The sequence below is a fragment of the Uranotaenia lowii genome, chromosome 3 (genome assembly GCF_029784155.1).
Source record: "Uranotaenia lowii strain MFRU-FL chromosome 3, ASM2978415v1, whole genome shotgun sequence".
Classification (NCBI taxonomy): Eukaryota; Metazoa; Arthropoda; class Insecta; order Diptera; family Culicidae; genus Uranotaenia; species Uranotaenia lowii.
In genome coordinates, this window is record NC_073693.1 from 327,842,994 (window position 1) to 327,867,486 (window position 24,493).

Sequence of the window (24,493 nt, forward strand, 5' to 3'; positions counted from 1 at the left end):
TCGTTTGTGTGACTTATTAATGTTTCATCAAAAATTCCTTTTCCACGTAAAAGAACATGACAAAATTAAGATCATAAGCGTATGAGCATATTTTTGTTATGAACTTTAGATTCCTCATCGATACAATTAGTCCTTTTTTTAATTATGTGAGTAGAATGAATTGTGAAGGAACTTGTTTAAGCTTGATAAATGAAAGAAGCCTATGATGCGATCTAAGTCAACAACATATAGAAAAATATGCTTACGCAAAGCTACGGCGTTGACAGTTGGATTGAGATTTTTGTCTCAACACACATCTGAGATATTCAGAGTGGCCTATGTTTCCCCATGGTCCACGTTACTTCATTCTTCCCTATTAATAATGCACTTCGAAGAATTGGTTATCAATTCTCCTTGGAAATTCTTTATTCAGCCGTTATGGCACTTTGAAAGCATGCATTGAGTTAACATGCTTTATTAATTAACATTAAATTTTCAACATCTTTTCGAATAATGAAGAAAAAAAAGATTTTTTTTTGCCAAGGTTCAACTGTTTAAAACAATCTTTTCCATTGACAACTGCGAATTGCAAATTTTCATTGCCCGGAGGCGCCAAAAAGCATCGCATGGCAACATAAAGTAAGAATCGTTTTACGTGATAGCACTTCGAGAAAGATTAAACCCCTATATAGCTAGTAGCTAGGCTCATATCTAATCAGGACTCCTCTCGCGAACAATATGTTTGATCAATAGTCGGCACATCTATATGGAGCGTCACAATCTGAACAGCTTTCGATATTGAGGGTAAAAAATTGAGGTAGAGCTGCTTCTTCTTAAAATGTACTTAGGTCGGGGATGACTGATGAAATCATTCGGAAAGAATAATATTTGTCTAACAAGAAAACAACTTCGCATCACAGCAAAACAACTATTTTGCGTAGAAAAAAAATTGCCACAATCGCCATTCGTAACCGTTTTAGTTTTCTTTAGCCTTCAATGGAAATCTTTGAACTTTGGACTGAAGGATAGTTTTGTGCGATCATTTTTCATGCATCGCACTCGATAATATTTACATCCTCCCAACGTGGAATTAATCATACCATGTTGTTTTCCTAGAGACCAACAAACTGTTTCATTGAGATATCTCGCACGCTGATTGAGCGTGCGTCGTCTCAGCGTCATCAGCGACGAAAAAAAAATGTCAGTCTGTGTGGATGTCCACAAACTAGATCCAAAACATCCAAAACAAAGCAAATCAAGAGGGATAGAATCTCAATCGGACACGTCGGGTTTTATAGATAGTTGAGTGGACGACGTTTATTTAGCCTATAATCTAACTAAGCTCAACTGTGTCCTACGTACAACGATTCGGGGACAGATGTTATTGTTCTCAATCACCTTCCTCAAAGAGTGGCTCTCGGGGGTAGGTGGATGCGTGTGCGAATATTCACTCCATCATAGTTAGGGAATACACTTGACCCCGAAAGGGAGCGACATGTTTAATGCCACGCGGTCAGCGCCGGATCGGATGATGAACTGCTGGATTTCCTACCTACCCAGTCGTTGCCCGTTGCTTTCATCTGTCAATGAAATTTCTCCCTTTCGCTGGCCGGGCGCGCGGGTAATGAAACAGAGCTACGTTCAATAAATACCGACGCGCTTTGTTCGTGCTAGAATCGGTGGTGCTCAAACAAGCTATTATTTTAAACCTTCCTTCTTGGTTAGGGGCTTTATGGCCCGAACTGTACCTTCTTGATGCGATATCTCAGGAATGGTGGAAGATAAATACATAAATTTAATGAAAAGCCCTACAATTCCCTACAATTTCAAGATTTTTTGAAGAAAGTTACCTGGGTCCAGATCTGTAACACAGAACAGCTACCGGATGAGTGGAAGGAGGGGGTCTCTACAAGACGACTGTGAGACGTTTTTTAAACTCCCATAACAAAAAAAAAAGCCGCCGCCCGTGTCCTAGAGGATAGCGTTCAAGTCTTCTAAGCCAACGAACATGAGATCGATGGTAGAATCTATGGGAAATGGTTGAAAGATGAAATTCCAGCCAGACTTGTTCATTATAACCTTCTAGAACTGTTTTTTTCGATTCCCCCAGTTTTCAGCGCGGAAATTTTACCATGACGGGGGAGTCGGAATAAAAACAGTTCTATCAGGTTTTAGGGAACGAGTCAGGCTGGAATTTCATCTTCCAACCATCCCAATCGATTCCAATATGTTGCAAAACATAGTTTCGTCGCGCTGTTGAGTTATGGACGAAATAAGATTTTTCACGTTCGTTATCACGTGAAGTGAAAATGTGCCTTTAGATACACCCAAAATAATCTGCAGGTAGTGGCTACGTGAAAAACTACATAATTATTATCCAATTGATTTTTACGTAGATGCTACGAAATTAATTTGTGATGAATCCCTATTGAAATTCGTGCTCCATTGAACTCACCCCTAATTTACGTGAATTTTCAGTAATTTCAACGTGGTGAGTTTGTGAAAGCTTCTGGGAAAATTTTTTGGTATAGGAATGAAATTTATGTCGTTTTTTACCTTTGTAATTTTTGTTTTGTTTATTATGATTAAAATAAAACCAAATTTCATTTTCAATAAATGTAATTTTCACCTAATTTTAACACTTTCACTACACTACAATTTCAAAACACTTCAATGCCTGCAGCTTTTGCAACGCAGCTTGGTTTTAGAATCGTGCAAAAATTTAAAAGCATGCTTGAATAAAAAAAAAAATTTTTCAAATGAAAAATAATTTACCTTGTTGCGTTCAAGAATTTACAACCACACACTTAAGAAAAATGAACAAAACGAATTTAAATCATCCACTTAGACTTTACGTGAGTTACATGACAATCATGAGTTTTTCTTCAAAATATTTTTATCCTATGTAAATACATATTTCAAGTTTTGTTTATTTCCTTGTTATTATTAAGTGAAAAACCTAAGGCTCAGTTTTGTTAGACTATTCGAAGGGATAGAAGTTTTTGATTTTATGCTAAGAAAACATATCAAACATAATACAAAACTGCATTTCAAAAAGACTATTTATTATAGCGGTTTATATTTCCTTTAATCCCAGAACTTGATTTGTGTACGAATCTACTAAACAAATTGTTGGTGTGCATATTGCCTACTGTTTGGGGCGCTTACACAGCAAATTTTTGTATGCCGGTTTTGCCGGTTTTTGTCCCACTGAATTTCCAGCAAAATTGCCAGCACTTTTGATTGCTGGAAAGATCAGCAAACTCAATTGCTAGAAAATCAGCAATTGAAAAAAAAGGCATTCGAGGAAACCTACAAATGTTCGATTTTAATGGATTATCATTTATTCTGCTTTATGAATATTTTTCATAAAAAAAAATTAATTAACTTTGCATGATTCTGTTCAACACAGTTTATTTATTCCTAAAAAACAATAGTGGAAATCTTGACCCTGGATGTCCCCATCACCCCAGCGGCTGGTCATCCGCAAGTCATGATTACGAACTGGTTAATGACTCTGTAAAATAAAAAAAACGTTAGATTTATTGTTAATCAATAGCTGAAGCTTCGGAATCATCTATCAAAGATCTCTTAGTATCAAGATAGTCGGGCTGTTGTTCTCTAGAACAAATCGTTGGCGACGCCAACTCAATGCCTATGGTATCAGGTATCAGGTATCAGAAAAGGGGTAGGCTTGATAGCGGCACGTTATCCAAACAAACGGGAAAATTGTGCCTAGCCTTTTTTTTTACAGATTTCATCATATACCTGAGAAACCTGAAAACCATAAAAGGATTAGAAAATAAATAAATATTTAGGGCATAAAGCCGATCCACGTAGGAATTTTGAAGCATTGAAGCTTATAACCACATTGGGTGAAAAATGACAGATTGTTATTTTAGTTTAAATTCTTAGAATGAGATACACTTATATCAGGATAGGCGAGAGTACATAAAAGCTTTCTAGCAATCGAAAAACAGGCATATATGAGCTAAAAGAATCATACATTATTTATTCACAACTACAAAATTCAGGAGATTTGAGTTTACAATGATCAGAAAATGTTCTAACCAGGATGCTACAATGAGGGCAAATAAACGATTTTAGAATGGCAAAGTTGGCATTTAGCCTGTCCACATAGGGATTTTTAAGCAATGAAGCTTTTTTTTAATCAAAATATTGGAAATAAGGACTTTTTTAACTTCCTTTGTTAAATTCTGACATACATTAAAAAGAATGAAGTCGGGCAAAAGAGGGACATGTACACACTAAGTGGAAGGTAAATATAGGTACAATAGTACCTCTGAATCATAGCTTAACCATACAGGAGATTCAGAACACAAAGTCTTGATTTTATATATTTTTATTTTACTGACCAGTTAGACTGGTTAGACGACTACAATGAGCTTCTGTGACTCCAAATTTGATACAAGCGATATTAACACTGCACGAAGCTGTAGCAGTGGATTCCAGAACCAGGATTGACGTATGATACGAAATATCAGAGTACGATATTAAAGGAGCTTTGACTCTTCTTAACACTATAACCATTCTAAAGCTAAGGGAGAATGTGTCAATACAAGAGAAGTGACATATATTAGGTGAAACAGATATGACTGTCGACATGCGATACAAGTTTTGATCAAAAACTTGATTTAATAGGGAATATTGAAGCCTTTTGGCAACCCTAAAAAAAATATATATATATTTTTTTTGAATTTTTTTTTTCACGGAAACGATATTTGTACGGCTCAATGATTGAATAACCATGATGCAATTTTTACAATTAAATATCTTTATATGAACGGACATTTACCTCCACAAAATTCTGTTGCCAATCCAAAGATAGAAGGGACTGAATACTTGTCCATTATAAGGAAAATACACTTATTTTGCGCTTGACGTAACAGATATAACTGATGTAATTTAGATCATATTCTTCCATGATTTCAGAAGCAATGGGACCGTAAGCGATGCGTTTGCGATTCACATTTGAACACTTGTGAAGAGATTTTATTGAACGGAGTTACTAGGAGAGCAAAGAGATTTGTTAAATGAAAAATCATATTCCAATTTGGTAAAACGAGAAAATATGGAAGAATACAGCTTGTGCAAATGCATATACTACATATGCACTATTGGCATACCCTTCTCGAGAGAAAATACGTACAAAGGTCAAAAAATACTAGCAAGAATTTAAAACTGATTCAGATTCAAAACATTTCCTTCCAATGTTTTGAACTAGAAAAACTTCTAAACTCTGCATGCAATAATTGACCTTGACCTATTTTCTCCCCCGCCCAGATACAGCCTCATTGATTTCCAATAGACAGAAATATGAGATAAACGTATCTGGGAAGTACTGGATAAGTCGCCTCTTACGACATGGACCAGTATCCCAGTGGCAGTATTCTTTAGGCCACTGCCACACAGCCAACTCTGTAAAATAAAAAAAACGTTAGATTTATTGTTAATCAATAGCTGAAGCTTCGGAATCATCTATCAAAGATCTCTTAGTATCAAGATAGTCGGGCTGTTGTTCTCTCGAACAAATCGTTGGCGACGCCAACTCAATGCCTATGGTGCTGCCGCTCTGCGAGATGGGATCTAAGCTTTGCAGCTTTCTTCTGAAGCATTGAAGCTTTGCATTCAAGTTTTTTTAAAAGTACATCATCGCACTAAAACATTTAAAATCAAATGTCAGTTTACTCACCCATCATTGTGTTCATATTGTATACAGGTCCCGGCAACGATACAGGATTTGTCTATGTATCGTGTGACCAACATCTTTTAACTAAGTGTTGGTGAATCTCGTTTTTAAGCTTTTTATCCTCAGATTTAAGCTTTTTTTGCCTTGAGAGCATAGGCGATGAAAGCTCAAATCTGAAGAAAAAAGCTTAAATCTGTCAAAAAAGGGGAAATCTGAGGGGAAATCTGAGAGATGTGCTCCATACGGTTTGTATAACATTGCCGGGAAGTGATTGTATATGGTAATGTAAATTGCACTGATGCACGAGTGTGCGTGAAAAGTGTTTAAACTAGAGGTTGGACCCCAGGGAAGCCGATAGGATCTGCATCTTCTCACCGAACTCGAGGCATTCAATTTTCACTCAGTTGAATTTTACCTCTAAAAATAAATAAGTCCGAATCTGACAGATCGATTGCTGTTTTTTCCACCAATACGGATCGATTGCTGTAGATTTCCAGCAAACAAGAATAAGTGCTGGAAAAATTAGCAAGACGGAGAATGTTTTCTGGTATCCAGCAAAATTTGGATTGCTAAACGTTCTCAGCAATATTTTTCTGCTAGAAATCGAGGCAAAAATATAATGTGTACTGTATTTTGAAAGGCGATGATTGCCTTCACAGTTTATTTAACTGGAAGAAGCTTTTATTAAAACTGAAGTATCGTGCAATAAATCTTTTTTTCTGGAATTTTTGTATATGAACTCAAGCAGAGGAGTAGGCTACGCTTGTTAGTGACGGGTGTGTTTTTTTTTTGGCAACAAAATTCAAGGAAGTGAAAATTTAGAAAACTCTGCAAACTGTATTCGGATGGAACGCCAAATTTAGCCGGAGTGTTCTCAGAACCTGATCACTGTTTTCCGGAATTGCTCGAAAATTGTAGCAGCTGAACAATTGGACCAAACTTGTCCTTCCTGATGATGGCTTACAGGATTGAAAAGACATCGAAATACGGAACAAAGATAAGTGAACACTTCCATTATTTTCATTGGTGTACCGACTACATACAATCAAATTGTTTTTTTTTTACCCACACAGAAATGGGACAAGAATTTCTAATTAAAAATGATATAAAAATGGGTTTTCACATTGTCATTAGAATCTTGATATACATTCATCTCATAAAATTGTGTACAACAATGTTCAGTTCTATATAAAGCCCATTCTTTTGATTGAATTTTGTGAAAAATCGGTAGTTCCTATGTTATTGATCAACTTTGTATGATAATTTAAAATGTCAGTTTAGATTCTGGGTAAGGGTAAATTTTTTCAAGCAATTCAATGCATTTGCTCAAAACTTTCTGGACAAGTATTGATTTTAAGTGGAGTTCTACAAATGGTTTCATTTTTTAGCGGTGAGGATCGATTAGTATTTGGCATTTTATAATAACAGAGTGCATTAGTTTTATTATTCATAGCCAAATCGATAGACGTTTGTGTACAATTTCTAGGAAAGTTTTTTTTTTTTATTATCTTCGTGAAACGACAGTTGCTAATTTAAACTTTCATGCTTTTGGGAATAAAAAGCAGCATTAACATTTTTGATAAGTTTTTTTTTTTCAAAAATTGAAAACAAACTTTTTGGAGTTTTCAACCATACTTCAAGTCTTTTTTAGTAGTTTCGATATTTTTGCGGCACGATGCATTAAAATTTTCACTCGAAATAAGAAACAATAAGAAACAAGAATTTTTAGAGTCCCTTAATAGTTAATTTTGTCACCATTAAACTTAACATACTCAAGCCAGTTAATGAACTGAAAGCTTTCAATAGGAACTAATAGGAGTTAGGAAAATAATTACTAAGGTTCACCGTAACACTAGTCAAAAGTGTCTCCCAATCAATTCCTTCAAACCCTCTCCCAACCAAAATTGTTTTGCTAGGATGCAGAGGTAACCTCGGTCCTAAAGCACAAAATAGATCTTTCATCCTTTTCTCTTTTTTTCCAATATATCTATTGACTACTAGGACGTGGCCGGCGCCGTTATTGACGTTAAAAGAGAGAGCATCAGTTTTGTGCAGTGTGAATGAGCTGCTAATCCCAAGCACCATTCATTTGACCTCTGATCAAAATTGATGGCCTCGGTCAATCACGGAGTAGCAACCATTGGCGATGTGGAATCCGTTCTACTGAGCCACGCCAGCGATCGTGGACCTCGAAGTGATTGTTATCATAATATGTTTTTGGAACAAGCAATGCATACATTTTCTACAACCATGCGCTTCGGGTTTTACGATTTAAGGTGGATGTGAGTAGTTAATCAAGCTAAGCTAAGCTAATTCTTGTATATGAACTCAAGCAGACTTTCATGCTTGAATCGATAGCAAACAGCACCCAAATTGAGCTAAAATTGCCAAATTAATTGCATAATTTAGTATCGAATTTTCCCCGATGTAAAATCAGGTTTCATTAAAGCATCAATATATCGGAATATGAGTCCAAACCAATACCTAAATAAGGCATTGAGACCAAAACGGAAGCAATATTTGGTTTAATTCAACAGGAAATTGAGATGGAAATGATATCATAATTTGGTTTTAATTTTTTCATAATGGCAAAACTAGGCATGATGTAAGCGCCTAAAATTTTCTGAATAATCGTAAATTGAGACCAAAATGAGGTACTTAAAGCAAACTGATACCATATTTTGGTGTATTATATAATTTATAGCTAAACAGAACTTCACTATGGTGTCATAAGTTGATGAATCGTTTTGCAAGTTTTTTGTACAAGGAAAGCACAATGATTTCAAATTTTGGCTGTGAGTTACACCTGAAAATGGTATCATTATGCCCTCAAAATTTGTTCGAAATTTATATTGACATCTAAAATTAAAATTTTGGAAAAACGTAAAAAATTTTAAAAATTTGTCAAATCTGTGAATATTCTCAACATTCTGTGTTCTGTCACACAGGTTTTTTGCTGAAAATCTGCTCAAAAATTTTAACCAGTGCGTTGTGTGAGAAGCCCAAGATCAGTAAAAATCAACGTAGTAAATGTAAATGTACGCAGGAAGCGCTGTGTTGAGTGGAGGCCCACCGATGCCATACGCAAATAACGGCCATGGTAATGGACGGGTAATACGCTGACGAACTGATGGCGCTAATTTAACGCACGAATGGGCAGCCATACGCGGGCTTCTTAAAAGGCGCAATGGGGCGGAATTCCAGGATGAAGCCGAAAGTCCGGATCACTCCACAAAGAACAATTATTTAAACGATACGGTACTGAGTTCTCGTAAGTGCACGCGTAGTGGCATAGCACATTGTAACCAGGTGAGAAGTGATAGCTGCCCCGGAATCCATAGAACCATGGACTGGCCCATCGGAATTAAATCTAATCCGCTCGTATTTTGTCCCATTGCGCCAACAGGACCCCTTTTGTTTCAACCGATAGGTTCGTTGGTAATTGGAGGACGTGAGGCACGAGGTACGGATCCGGAGGCAAACCTACCTCTACATAAGACAAGCCCGGTAGGCCTCATCGCAACCAGATCCGGCCGTTAACGCCTTGTGGTCCGAAGGTTGCATAACGTCCGGGTATGTGAAGAAGAAGTCGTGCCGAAGATCGACCGAACAACTTACTCCGCGCCGCTGTGGCTTCCGGAAAGGAAAGCGGAAGCGAGGAAGGTACGGAGTCAGCTGCCTAAGGTGTCCCTATCAGCTTCAATCAAGGCTCCAGGCTGGAAGTTCCACCTCCTCGTTGTGCATGGCGGAAACTTGCCTACAAATCCGGCTTATTGACTCCAAAATGAGTAGATGCGCAAAGTGATGGCCAATGGTGGGTCAATCACTTATAGATGTGTTAAACACGTGTCAGTGTCAGTGAGGCACAGTAGGGGAGGAGCGGGCTATATGCGCCTATTAAGCAGAACACTGATTTAATCAAATATCACATCGAATATGTGTTCAAAATCTATATACACGTGTGCAGGCATCTGTTTTCTATACATTGGAGTAATTTTTATGTTAAAATTTTCTCCTGTTTCCAAGAAAATGATTTTATTATAAATATTGTCTAAAATGACGAACCACAAACCGTGCGGGCTTAATGTGCCTATTTATGTTTTTTGGGCAATATTTCCATAGAATTTCATTGAAACTGCTAGAAAGTAATAATTTTCATAAGACAAAGCTGAAGTTTTTGGTACGAGCCGTTTCAAATAAATAATTGTTAAAAAAAAGCTGAAGTTTTATAAAAATCTATGTATATTAAAATTTTATGGAATAAATAAAAAAATAGGATTGCTTTTTTACTTTATCAAATCTGTTTTTAGATCTTCAATTCTCTCTTATGATGTTATTTAGAGCTTAGATTTGAAGGTTCAATGATAAAAATCATTTATTTATTATTTTTAACCTGTTATTTTAGGATGGAGGCATTTTACAAACATGATGGGCGCATACAAAAACACTCTATTATTCCACTATATAATCATTATTAAACCTCCACAAAAGCTGAAATATGTTCAATTTCTTAAGTTCGTTTGAGTAAGAAACAAAAACCATCCTAGTTTTTGTTTTAAGCTTCTTTACGAATAATTTTTAAAAGTCGAAATATTACATCAAAATGTATCAAAACCTTGTATGATTTTTTAAATTTTTTTGAGTTTGTAAATTCATAAAATTCTTTCTTGCCTTATGTTCTAAGCGTATCACCCTCGAAATGCATTGGTCAGATAAGCTGTCTAGTCAGCCATATCATCAAACAGCCGTAGGGTCATTTAACCCGATAGGCCCATTTAGGAAACCTTTCCCCTATGTCGGAGGTGTCAGGGCTCGGCACGCGTTCCGGGAAGTGTTGCGCTTGAACCGCGAGTGTGACCTGATGAGGGCGGTCTACAGCTCGATTTGCGATTCGGGGAGTAAAGCACCCGACTAGAAAATTGGGTAGTTGCGCTGAGTGGTGACTAAAGTCAGAGTTCGGAGGAGTCTGAGTCCTACACGTGGCTTAGGAAGCTTGCCTCCTGGCCCGCGTGTTCGAACAGAGAAAGTGTCGTACGCGTGTTCGAACAGAGAAAGTGTCGTCGACAACTCGCTTTGTGTTTCCTCGACTTCCTGGACTAGATCCACAAAGTAAGTAGTTGCGCTAAATGGGGACCTCTTCTAACACGATAAGATGTCGGGTCTTAACTCGTCAGAGGAGAAGTTGTGCATCGAATTGTTGTTAGAATGAGGTATTTGCTGATAGTGGATTCGGAAACGAGTATTGCCTTTTTAGCGCTTTAGCGCGAAATGACCTCCCACCATTAAGATAAAGTGTGCTAAACAGTTCGAAGTGGGAACAAAGGTCAACCGGCCCCCAGGTGGATTTTATGGCGTAGGGGGTACTATGCTCCTTAGCATTGTATCATGAGGGATATACCACCTGGGTCATCAACTAAAAAAAAACTTCAACAAGATAGGACTGAAAAATCCCTGGATCTTCTTGATTAAAAGTGCGGGTAAAGAATCTATTCTTGTCGATATACAACAATAAACGGGAAAGTTCGTTTTTGCAAGGCATAGTGTTTTCTTGTTGCTAGCTAGAACGCGGATAGCCGGCCCCTGAGGCTTGTAGAGGGGGTTTCTCATTGGTGCTGGGCAGGCTTAACATAGGTTATAAAATCCGTGAAATTAAAGTTTTTTCTGTGATTTTGGCAACCTTGATTGTACCACGTTTGCTAGGGCAAAATAATATCAAATTTTACTTTCAAGGCATGATAGCAAAATAAGGTATTTTTTGTCATAAAATTCTGCTCGGGTAAGAACACAAACTTCTTAAATTGAAAGAAAATAAACTACTTTCTTCGATATAATGTCTTACCATGAACAAAGAGTACATTCAGTAAAATTTCTCAAAAAGAAGAGTACGCTCATTTCTAGTTTGATAAAGTGTACGTATGTACATGTACTCTTAAAAGAGTAGGTTATGGTATCCCTATACTACACTTTCTTTAAATCATTTTAACGCGGGGTGTTATAGTTAAAGAGCATTTAAGGATTTATCTTTTCAAATGTAAAAAAAAATCCTTTTGCTTGTAATGAAATAACATGAGAAATAAACAGTTTTGTAATAAAAAAAGGAGTGTATTCGAAAAAACACCTTGTTTTGTGAATAACTTTTGAGTTCATGAATGGAAATTGATGAAATTTTTTTTGGTTATGTAATGTTTACATGTGCAAATTTTTGTTTGGTTCAGTCAAGTGGTTTCTGAGATAGCTTCAAATGAAGAATTTTGTTGGCTTTAATTTTTGGCCCACCACCTGCGCCATCTATAATGTATACTATGAAACACTTTTTCCAAAACAAAAACTATTTTTGATTATGTTTTCTGTTTCCTGATCCATCCTTCAAAATTACTCAAAATTTTTAATTTGTTCGAAGTTACGACAAATTTGACCGATGGTCTTCCTTCGGCACAAAAACAACATATTTTACTTTTTATCACTCCACCACAGTTTTCGCGTATTGGCACGATTTCAGATCCAACCAAAACAGAGTATAAACTTTGTGAGACCTTTTTGAAGTGCTATGTAGCAAAAACGGTCGCATTTGGAAGCAGTCTTCTTTGCACATTTAGCTATTCATCTTGTCAATCGTTATGAAACACTGACTGATGCCGCAGCTTCCACAGAGCATCAGTCTCCTCAAGTACTAGACATCAAATTTTTCATTTTTTTTTCTTCTTGTTTATCTCCGGAGAATCCGGCGAGACTTGTCAATGAAAAGTTTCTGGTTGAAAACCTGCCAGGTGCCCGCGAAAAAATTCGTTTTGCTGTCTACTACGGAATTTTTCAAAATATCTCTCCACTAGCGGTCCAAAATATTTGGGCACGATTTGATCACCGTTTTTTGGTTTATTTTTACCGGTTGGCAGCATTTTACCTTATAGAAATGAAATCAGGCCTGCTTTTTAGTCAGCTAATAAAACCAGACAGAAAAAATATATTTTTTTAAAGCTTCCTCTATTGAAATTTCCGGATTACGCTTGATAAAAGCTCTCACATTCCTTAACTTCATGAAATCAAATCATCTTCAGTTTTAAATATTCAAATTTTAGCTCTCTGTCAGATCCTCTAGGACTCTTTAATCGATTTATCATATGAACTTTTCGTTGAAAAGTTGATTTCCAGCTGTTATTGGGTCTCCCACTTGGACTTTCCTGGATTTTTTCTCGATCCTGCCCCAAAAAATGTTGTCACTAAGCTTGTTTTATTAGATGGTATCTAAGAAACCACTTGACAGAATTGTCGTCAAACTTTGCACACGTACACATTACATTACTAGTTAGCTTCACTGAAAATTTCATCAATTTGGAAACGAAAATGAAAAATCTTATTTCGCCAATAACTCAAAAAACAACTTAAGTTGATTTTGTAACATGGTGGATTTGATTAGGAATAGTTTAAAGATGAATTTTGAACTGGTCTCAGCGTTCAAAACCTCTTAAAAATATTTGAGTTTCGATTTGTCACCGTGGAAATTTTCTAATATTACAGGAATCGAAATAAAATCATTTAAAAAGAAGTTTTAAACACTGAGGACAAGTTCAAAGTTCAGCTTTTAACTATTCCCCATCGCTTCCACCATGTAACAAAGCCAATAGGGGAGATGGGGGCATAATGGCCACCTTAAGGAAAACGCTTATTTAACCATAGAGAACAGCTGTAATATGTGAATTACATCATTGTTTCGTGTTGAGACACTCAAATAGTCTATTGCCTAATTGAATGAAACTTGAAAAAGTAGATAAAAACGTTTAAAAATGCATTTTAAAAATTTTTGCCGAAAGCTGAAAACCAGTCACTGTAGAGGCATAATGAGAAACCCCCCGAGGCAGTATGATCACCATTAATGAAGGCATAATAAGCGTTTTCTGCCGGGAATTCTAGCAGCGAATTCGACTCGATGAAGTCAACTGAGTAATAGAGCTACAGCTTGACTTGTATCGTCTGACGATTTGGCCAATTGGGTAAGATGTCGGAGAGGTAATCAGTAGGCTCGAGTTCGATTCCTGGTCGAGGTGATTTTTTTTTCATTTATTATTCATGATCATGAATGATCGTTTAGTGCAAAACGGTGAGGCGTAGATTCATCAAACAAAGCAATAACACAGTAATCTAGGTCCTGTTTGTAGAATTCAAGGAATTAACACATGCTCATACATTATGTTTCTGGTGTTTTGTTTGACGGATGATGCTTTGATGCTCATAGCCGTATAATGTAAACAATAAAAAAAATCCAATCATGAATGGTATGTGCAAAAAAAAATCCCCTCGAACAGGAATCGAACTCGAGTCTACTGATTACCTCTCCGACACCCTTACCAATAGGCCAAATCGACAGACGAAACAAGTCAAGCTGTAGCTCTATTATTCAGTTGACTTCATCGAGTTGAGTTCGCCGCTAGATTCCCCGGCAGAAAATGCTCATTATGCCTTCATTGAAAGTGCTCTGTTCGCCTCTAGTGAACAAATTTAAGTAAAAAAGCGTTTTAAAATGATTAGAGTGAAAAATAAAAATTTTTATGATGTTGAAAATTGAGAAACAATGTGTAGATCATGTTGCAGTGCATACATTTCAGATCAAGATGATATAAAGGTCATAAAAGCTTATTTGATGGTGCTCGAAAATTATAATATTTTCGTCATTTGAGGGCCTAGCTGGTTATTATTTAATATTTCTGTAAATATGAAAAGGATATTTTGGTGAAAAATTAATACTATGGATAGTACGCAACAAATCCTTATGAAAATTTGTTTGAGAAAATACGTACTTATGTAGAAAAAAGGAGTGCTCATTATGCCCTGGGTGCTCGTTATGCCCTCATCTCCCCTACCTAAATATGTGTCGCTTTTTGAGCTATTGACAAAATAAGTTTTTCATTTTCATTTTCACCAGAGGTGTACCGCGACCTTTACATCAGTAATTTTTCTTTAGCACTTCTGACATTGTAGCAAACAATGACGAATCCCTACGCCTGGTGGTGTTTTTGCGTAGTAAGTGGGTACTACTCTAGGAAAACACACTCGGAAACAGATCGTTGTACCCGCGCGTACAAAACAGCAAAACACCACGTTGTTCTAACGGTTTCGTAGTGTGGCCCAGAGAGAGAGAGCGTATGAATTAAATCGCGTATTTGGAAGCGCCGCGCCATCGTCATTATCGCGGATCGTGTAACCGATGATGTCGTCGACGTTTTAGTCGTTGTTGTCGCGAGTCCTGCCATTATCTGCCTTATACGCGTAGGGCCACACGGGTATTGTGTGATTTTTCGCGTCCAGCGCAACTGACAAAGTCTAGCCTCTGGCCACCGATAAAGTCATCCGATTATGATGAGTAGACACCAGAAATAAAAATACTAACTTACACTCTCTTCGTCTTCACATTTTTTCTCGTTTAACTGCTCGCCGCGCGAATGTGCAACACCCATACATCATCAACCAACAACAACGACGAATAATACGACGGACTTCCTGGACATTCCTGTTGGCTGGATGGCGTTGCTGCTGCTGATGATGAGCTTAGGAGCTAGGCCACCATGAGCCGTCTGTTTAGTACTGGTTCGATTCTCGGCGCGGGTGGAAGCTCCAAAATGGCTAGCAACTTCCGGAAAGTGACACACTGCATCTTCGACATGGATGGGCTGCTGCTGGGTGAGTTCTGTTGTTTCGTTAGTTTGTTTTCGTGATTTCACGCGGAAGCTCCCGTTTCCGGTTGTAGTTGATGCTTCTCGGTAGAAACTATCCCCCTCAAATATGTAGGTAGTGAGTGAGTGCATGCTGAATCCAATCCCCATGCGTAGATCCCGTAGATTGATTACCTATATGGAATTATTACGTGAACCTTTGGATGATGGTGTCAGAAAAAAGTGTATAAAGTGCTCTTACGATTATCACGACGAGAGTTACCTGGAAAAGGGAAGATAAACCTGCTGCTGATATCGAACCAACGAATGCATAATCATTTTGGGGCACCCTCCAAACAGCTGGTTCTTTATCGATACAGCAGAAGCAGAAGCAAATAAAAAAAGCAATCAGACGGCTAACCCGACAGTCTACGGGCGGATGGGAAAATTCCTCTATATATTACCTTGTTCGTTCCTTCTTGTGTCCTATTTTATGTGGATAGGTAGTTTTGCGAAATCCAATCCAAACCTGACCTTGGCAATGTGTACAATTTCATATTGATAGGCACTTGGTGCTGGTCTGGTGCGGTAGACATGTCTGTAGTGCTATGTACGTATTCTGTATCAGCATGTTGCTTTGCTGCAGTGTGTGAAGGGTGGTGCATCATCCTCTTCCTCCTTGCACTTGTTTTAATTGGAAAAACTAGGCGAGCCGATATGGTGTGTGTGAAAATGGGAAAATATTGCACTGAAGGTAGTTACTAAATTTTGTTTGAAATTTTTAAATTAACATGAAACAAAGAAATTATGTTCTTTTGACTGCATCAGTGTTGAGATTGTTAAACTTACATATAAGGTTTGAATTAATATTCATATTACTTCAAAAAATTATATATTATCATTGATGAGTGATAAACATTTTCAATGTAACTTCTTAACTTACAGCGTTTTAATTGTAGTTATCCGTTGTAAACAAAACTTAAATTTTTATGTTCGGTTTAACAATTATGTAAGGCCAGCCTTTTTGAGGTTTCATTAGATTATTTAATCAATGTCTATTTACCTATGTATAGGCACCTTTTTTATTGCATTCATCCAGTAACATTATGACAACAGCTTTTATTGCAATAATACAAATATTTTTCAGAATACTCTGGAGAAATGAATCTGAATGAACTTTTAATCTGCTCGAAAACAATTTTGATGCTACTTTGTTTTGAGAAGTGAACATTTCGACACTGAAAACAGTATCGAAAGTGCAACTTTTCTGCACTGAATTCAGTGTCGAGAAGGACATTCCACGACCTACTTGATCATAAATTTTTAGTCGTTGGCATGGTCTTCCACATGTTTTTATTAGTTGACATGTGCTTCTTGTAGGTTAATCAATAAATTTTCAAGGGAATTTTTCGAGCTTTCATAGAATTGCAACTCGGCAAGCCCAAGGCTGGTTATTTTCAGTCAATTTCTTTTGATCCAGACCAGCGACTAGTTGTCAATGTTAACATTGTTGCATTCCAATAAAATCACACACTCGGGCAGCTTTTTGTTTAATGTTGTGGTTGTCTGGGGTAAGTTTTTATGTTATTTATCGCGCAAGAATTTGAAAAATGAAATCTTTTTCTGTGAGAAAAAAATGTTGCAACAATCAAGATGTTGATCTTTTAACTTGGTCATGACATTGAAAGCTTATGTCGATTTCCAAAACTTAGTATCGCATGACATTTGATGTCTAACACTGATCATTTGCAGCTCTGGGCAAGTCTCTTTTGTTAAATTTAAGACTTGTGAAGAAAAAATACACGTTTTGCATCTTATTGCACTAATAGCTATAGTAATTTGATTTTTTTTTGTACCTGGTTTAGAAAACGAAATACATAAATCACTTGATAAAACTTAAGGTATTACACGAGGTGTTCACTAGAATGCCCCAAATTCGTATGGGAAATTTAAAACCTGTGAAATGTTATGCGCTGCAGGCTAAAATTGATCCTAGGCCTAGTACAAAATCTCATGCCAAATTTGAGCAAGATCGGATCGCGGGAAGGGGTTGCTCAACGAATCTGAAGTTTTTATGGGATTTCGAGACATTTTGTTCCTGGCTTAGGATTAATTTTAGCCTCTAGCGCATAATATTTTCAAAAGTCGGGTCATATGGGGCACTCTAGTGCACACTTCTTATATAATTTTATACAAAAAAGTGGCTCCAGAGACTAGTGTTAGAAGCCCGTTTATCGAAGCGAAAACGATGTACCCTATCTCACCTCTCCCTATTCCTATGCAATTAGGTGGTATGGAAAAGAAAATAGCAATTGCTACGATAGCTTTTACTTTGCTCGAACTTTAGAATGACAAATTTGAAAGCATTGGCTCAACTAGATATGAAAAAGCAGAATAGAACATTTACTTTCAACCGTTTTCCGTATTAAAAATATGCATGCCATTCGAAGTATTTGACCCACAAAACTGCTTGAAAATAGCAAAAGCAACTACTAGAGCTTTATTCATATCAGCCAATAGCTAACATTTACGCAGCTCAACATGCTTTATCAAATCATTTTAAAGCTCAATGGAGATAGGCTATTAAATGTGTCACAAATTACACACACAAATCATATTTTTTAGGGTTTTTTTTTTCAAAAACCAAACAAACATTTGCTTTCCAAACATCGCATACACTGGAATCTTTACGATCTTTTTCACACCATTTTCAAGTGATTCTTAACAGCATATAGATAAAACAATTTTTAATATGTTTCACCAATTCACTGATCTGACGATCCAAGCAGGCAGCGTTTGACGTAGCTGAGAACATTGATTTTTTCCGGATGAATATAGGTATTCACTTTATTTGTAAAATGAAACGAAAAATTTAAATTGAGTACAGGAATCTTTATTTTTTCTTAGTTTTATAAAAACAAACTTGAGTGATTTTTTGAAGGTCTAAAATATGTAGGGGAGAGTGGGGTATCGTGGGCCATGGGGAAACGTGGGCCACTTTTAATATCGCAGATGTGTGTTGAGATAAAAATCTCAAACCAACTGTCATCGTCGTCGCTTTGTGTGAGCATATACTTCTATATGTTGTTGACTGAAATACGCATCATATGCTTCTGTTATTTATCAACCAAAAAAAAGTTATAAAAATTTACTTACATAATTAAAAAAACACCCGCTAATTTCATCGATGGGGAACCTAAAGTGCATAATAAAAATATGCTCATACGCTTATGATCTTAGTTTTGTCATGATCTTTCACGTGGAAAAGGAATTTTTGATGATACATCAATATGTCACACAAACGTAACCAATTTGCAAATCATAGCTTATGGGGAATCGTGGGCCACACATCTTAAACCACCTATATTTTTATGTTTTTATACACATTCAGAACTTAAAATACGTTTTTCCTATCTGTAAAGTTTTATGATGCCAAATGAAAAGTTATGAAAAATATTTTGTCCATCCTTTATAAAAATTTTGTCAAAACGTTCGCGAGCCAGGTTTTGGAATCTATGCGATCATACACAGCTCTCTTTTTTATTTCATCATCTGAAATTGCTTTAAAATAATGAAATGAATTAGGAAATCACAGTTTTGGGTCAACTCATAAACTTTGCATGTTATTTGGTCAATTTGGATTTGGTGGCCCACGATTCCCCACCATTTTTCAAAATCCAAAAAATATTGCTTTTTTTCAAACAGTCAGAATTTGGGGAAAATAACTTATTAAAAATTATAAAAAGTTACCTTATGATACCTTGAAAATGTGGAAAACCATAACATTTTTTATTTTCATTTTATCTTTTATAATAAAGAAGTTATGGAACAACGAAAAAAAGTGGCCCATGATTCCCCACTCTCCCATACAATTTCGAATCTGGAGTCCTATAGAAAAACAATGTTTCACGTATTTTTCTTCTTGATTGGCTCAAAACCTGACATGTGTAGAATTTCATTTTTCCCAGGGATTTCAAGCATCTAAGGCTTATGCATCCCCTGGGTGACGTGTCAGCTTAATCGGGCCTGATTTAGACCAAAAGTAATCGGGGAAAGCTTAATTCTATTTTTGATACCAAATGACGTTCAGTTCTGGTGTAATTTCAAAAATTAAATTTAACATGCAAGCAGATTTTTGGAGATCGTTTTTCGCAAAAAGAAACCCGGTAGATTTCTATGGAATGTTCAGATTTTTAATGTAACATTAATCTTGACTTGCTCTAAACCACATAGCACCACATAATGTTCATGAGACATTTTAGGAGCCCTTCACTAAATCCAAAACCATGATTCTGGAGTTTCCTGGCCCCTTCTCTCTCTTCTTTTTACAAGCCCCCTTCCCCACCATCCTAGTTAGATCTCACCTATTCAATTCTTTGCAAAACACACATATTTTTTCTCAAAGGAAAGAAGTCTTGAACATAGGAATAACACGACATCAATGTACACAGCGGTCCAGAACGGAAATTATCGAGACAAAATTAATTATGAAGTTATTAAGAGATAGACAAATAGTGGCTTCAGCAAAAATGCTCATCAAACCATGCGCTTAAATAATCTTAAATCAAATATCAGAGTGTGCCATTTTTACATGTTTTACACTTAAAAACGTTTTCCCGAGAACAGATAGAGCCAAATTGCCTCCAACAAAATGGTAGCTAATGGGTTTTGAGGCAAATTTAACGAAGGCATCACATCCCTAGATTAATGAGTAAACAAAGATTTGTTTTCTGTAGTCCCCTACATATGACAACATGTCTTCTAAGCGTTTGTTTGAAATTTAAATGCGCACACTGAGAGCAACATTGTATCTGGAAGTGTTCGTTAGTTATATGGATTTGCTGTGTTAATAATGGATAAATGTGCTAAATTGTTTATTAAGCATCGCAATGGACTCAGGCAATAATAAATTGGACTTTCGCACGAGATATGGAAATGAATTGAAAAAGAACAAATTTTGGAATTTTATTTTCTCGAGTTTAAAGAATAACTTATCTTTCATATTTCCACAATCAAATATTTGATATTTGAACTAAATTACGCCGTCATAAATTTATTTTTTTTTGGTTTGCGCAAATGCGAGATATGACAATTCAAAAAGAACAAGTTTGTGCTAAAAAATCCCTTATAACTAATGAACGCCTTGAAATACCTACATGTTTCTTCTCTGAGAAAAAAATGTGCGCATTTTAATTTCTTAAAAGGCTAAGAAGACATTTTTCTTGTATGAAATCATTCACAAAAGTTAGAGCCAGAATACTGTTATTTTTGACAAAGCTTAACATTTCATCTTTCAAAAAATCATATGGCTGGTCACTTGAAAACGATTCTTTAGCAATTTTTAAAAAAGTGCATTGATTTGGTTTTCAAATCCTTTATTTTATTGTTTCTTACGTAAATTTTTTGGAAACTACCGCCCCCCCCCCCCTCACCTTCGTGCTTACGAATTTTGCCTTTTAAATTATTGTTGTTTTATTGTGAAAATATCTGATGAATCGATTGATGTACATTAAACAAAACTTTAGTGTAAAATAACTAATTTTACCCTATTTACTTTGAAATTAACAATTTTTTCACAGTCAATCGGTATAAAATGCAAGTATGATACTTACAGGATGGAGATTTTTGTTTGTTTTATTCTAGTTTTATTCTTGAGTGATATGTACATTAGGGTGTCCCAAAATTGCATAATTTCTGGGAATCTGGGGGCTCACCCTCCAAATGGTAGATTATGATGTGGAGAACAAACTTTTGTATGGGGCCGACTAAAAAAAATCATGTTTAGAGGTTCCGCAAGAGCGATCTTTGAAAAAAGTCCACTTTCAAAATATTTAATTTTAAATAAATTTTGAGTCCAAAAATTTTCACAAAATTTGTATATTTTATATTTTTAAAATTTTGTTTGGGTTAAATACTACACGTAAAAAGTAAAAAAATCAACCAAATTCGTATAAAAATTGAAAAAAAGCAAGCTATTTTTAAGAAAAAAAATTTTTTTGGTCCAAAAATTTGGTATTCAACTGACCAAAATGGGTACCTAGCGGAACATATTTTTGATACCAATGCCATCAAAAGATGCGGATTTTTGTGCACTTAAACTTTGCTGAACAAAGCATGTTGTTTGTATCATCTTGTGAAGAGCTATTCACGGTTGAATCCTTAAAAAAATCACAATCTAGTATATTTTTTATTTATTTTATCAAAATCGTCTTAATAAATACCAACTTTAAAATCAAAACATTTGCAAAAATAGACTTGGATGGTTTACAAGAATCACCAGGAGGTTATATGCCAAATTTGAGCTAAATCTGACAACGGAAAAGAGTTGCACTGAATCCCAAGTGTGAAAGGGATTCTGAGACATTGTGTTCTGAAGAAGCATAAAAACTGTTTTTTCATAACATATTTTTTTTACCAATCGATTGCTTAGTAATGTTAATTTTGTTAAAATTTCAATTAAGACTAACATTTCACCTCAAGACTGCAACTTCATTGGACATAAAACAAAAAAGTGATGACTGTTCAAAGGTTGTATTTTGGTCGCAAATTGTCCTGTAAAACGCAATGAGTAAAATGTACTCATTGTGTGTTGAACTACAATTTGCCACCAAAATACAATCTTTGAACAGCCATAACTTTTTTGTTTTAAGTCCAATCGAGTTGCAGTCCTCAGGTGAAATGTTAGTTTTTTGAAAGTGGACTTTTATCAAAGATCGCCCTTGCGGAACCTTTAAACATGATTTATTTTTAGTCGGCCCCATACAAAAGTTTGTTCTCCACATCATAATCTACCATTTGGAGGGTGAGCCCCCAGATTCCCAGAAATTATGCAATTTTGGGACACCCTAATGTACATGTTTTAGGATTGCAATGGCTAAAAACGCCTAGTTTAGCCCAACTTTCTCAAAATACATGAATTTTTTTTTAAATTTAAAGTAACAATAAATAACGCATAATGAACTGCATTTTTTAACCGATTCCGTCAATTTTAGGAGAAATAGGGCAAAATGAGCCATTTCACACCATAACATTTTTTCATGTCGATTCAGGAGGAATTTTTATAAAAACAAATATGTTTTAGAGTTGATTTTTTCTGTAGATTTTGATTGTTATTATTATAACTATTAAAATAATATAACTAGACGTAGGGAAAATCGGAAAATGTGGTTGAAAACGAAATAGGTACATTTTTTTGTTCGATTATGCTGCCGTTGGAAGCATAGATAATTGTCACATGTTACAAAAAGGCAAAGCGAGAAAAACGCGATCAAAGTTTCACAAAAACAATTTGCTATTATCGCACAGTTTTGCAATTTTTTCTCTAAAGAGATCTCTAAAGTATACTCCTATCATATGAGCCTCGATCAAATTTTTCGAAAATGAAAATGAATTTTTCGAAATGATGTTTTTTTCAATGAAAATCCTTGTGTGACATATATGCCGCGAAATTCTATGAATAGTCGAAAAATGGACGCATAATTGTCACACCACGAACATTTTCCCAGTAGTTGTTTGGTTTGGCATTTCGTGTGTGGCTCTTGTGCTTTATTCGTGAATGGAAGATTAAGTTGAAAAAATCAGGTCTGAATCGGATTATTTTAAAGCTTACATTATCTGGTGACAAACATGGAGTCTTTAACGGTTCGATCAATAAAACGGCATGGGGGAGCAATTGGCGGCAGCTCACTCGCTTTACAGGAAGCAACATTTCTTCAACTAATTGTGCCGTGCTGAAAATGTCGCAACCGCGAGAGAAGCAATACCAGAAGAGGACAATCAATCCGTTTGAAGTGAATAAGGTCCTGGGACAAGTTTCGGATGAAGTAACTCTGGCGGAATAGTTCGTAAAAAACAGACATCTCCGGTATTTAGCGAGGTGCGTCAAAATCAAAAACTCAAAGCAAAACCAAAAAAGAAATGGTCTGCTAAAACCACCGTCAATCACATATGGCGATCCTGGACAATAGTGGATTACAGTTACACTTCTCATATGGCGCTGGAACAGTGACAACAGTGACCTTCCCTCTCTTTATATCTCCGTGACTATCAAGGACACGTATGCCAAGTTTGGTGAAAATTTATTAAGACGTTCCAAAGTTATAATACGTTTATTTCTTGAGTGTGACAGTTATGCGTCCATTTGTCCCAGTTTTACAAATAGACCTTGAATTTTTCTTGATATTTCTAGAACTTTATGTTTCGACAAAGAATTTCAATAATACGTATCAACTTATGACGATTGGCATCAAAAACTCAAAAACTTCGAAATGTCACATGGGGCAATTATGCGTCCAACGGCAGTATGTGTGCTGCGGTTTAGAGGATGAAAATCCAACACAAAATTCTCTTGTCCACGCATTGTAAAGTAAACTGAAATTTCTGCATCTGCTAACACAATTCGCTCTTTTTAGCTTTCCTTGTGACATTTTTTGTAAAGCTAGTTTTTCTTTTCTTATACAAAAGTAAGATGGTTTACATAAATTTTCAATTTTTATACAATAGTGAACATTGTTTACACAGTACACGATAGTGAAAAGGCAAGATGAGTACGTTATCAAACACAGATTGACAACGTGTCTGACCTAACGTTAAGTTATCTCACCTTGATCAGAAACGACTTGAACCATCATAACGTATGTTTTCACTTTGTAGTCGAGTAGCATAGTGTCAATTCTCTTAACACACGGAACTAACAACTAATATTTAACTTTCAAGTCAACATGAATGTCATACATAAATATGACATTTTATTGAAATTTACTTACTTTATTCGTAAATATGATTCCATCTTGCATGACGTTGATTGCAATACGGCGCGCTTCACTTCTTTCTGCTTCATTTTCAACCCCATTTTCGAAACCTCCAGATACGGAGAACTTGTACACGGAAGTAACGCAGAGTATCGCGGACCCATACGGGAAAGTTTACACCTGGGAGATAAAACAGGCGGTCATGGGGCTCCAGCGAGAGGCGGCCGCCGCTGCCATCGTTGAGGCCCTCGGACTTCCGATGACGCCGGAAGAGTACGTGATCGTTTCGACCGAGAAAATCAACCAACTGATGGGCAGCTGCAAGATGATGCCAGGTACTGTTGGGTAAACCCGAACCGATAAGACTAATCGGGTGTTTCTGTTTTTTTCTCTTTTTCTTTTCTTTTCTT

The 24,493-nt window shown here is 36.2% G+C and overlaps 1 protein-coding gene across 2 annotated transcripts in view; it reads left to right on the top strand.

Moving 5' to 3' along the window:
• LOC129751726 (probable pseudouridine-5'-phosphatase) overlaps positions 1 to 24,493 on the top strand; it is a 34,289-nt gene that overhangs the window by 8,501 nt on the left and 1,295 nt on the right. The window contains exons 2-3 of one of the 2 annotated variants that reach the window (XM_055747394.1): positions 15,234 to 15,361; positions 24,200 to 24,418. In XM_055747394.1, the coding sequence (XP_055603369.1) occupies positions 15,247 to 15,361; positions 24,200 to 24,418 (334 nt within the window). In that variant the 5' untranslated portion in view covers positions 15,234 to 15,246. The remainder of the gene's footprint in view (positions 1 to 15,233; positions 15,362 to 24,199; positions 24,419 to 24,493) is intronic. The other variant, XM_055747393.1, reaches the window with a different exon arrangement.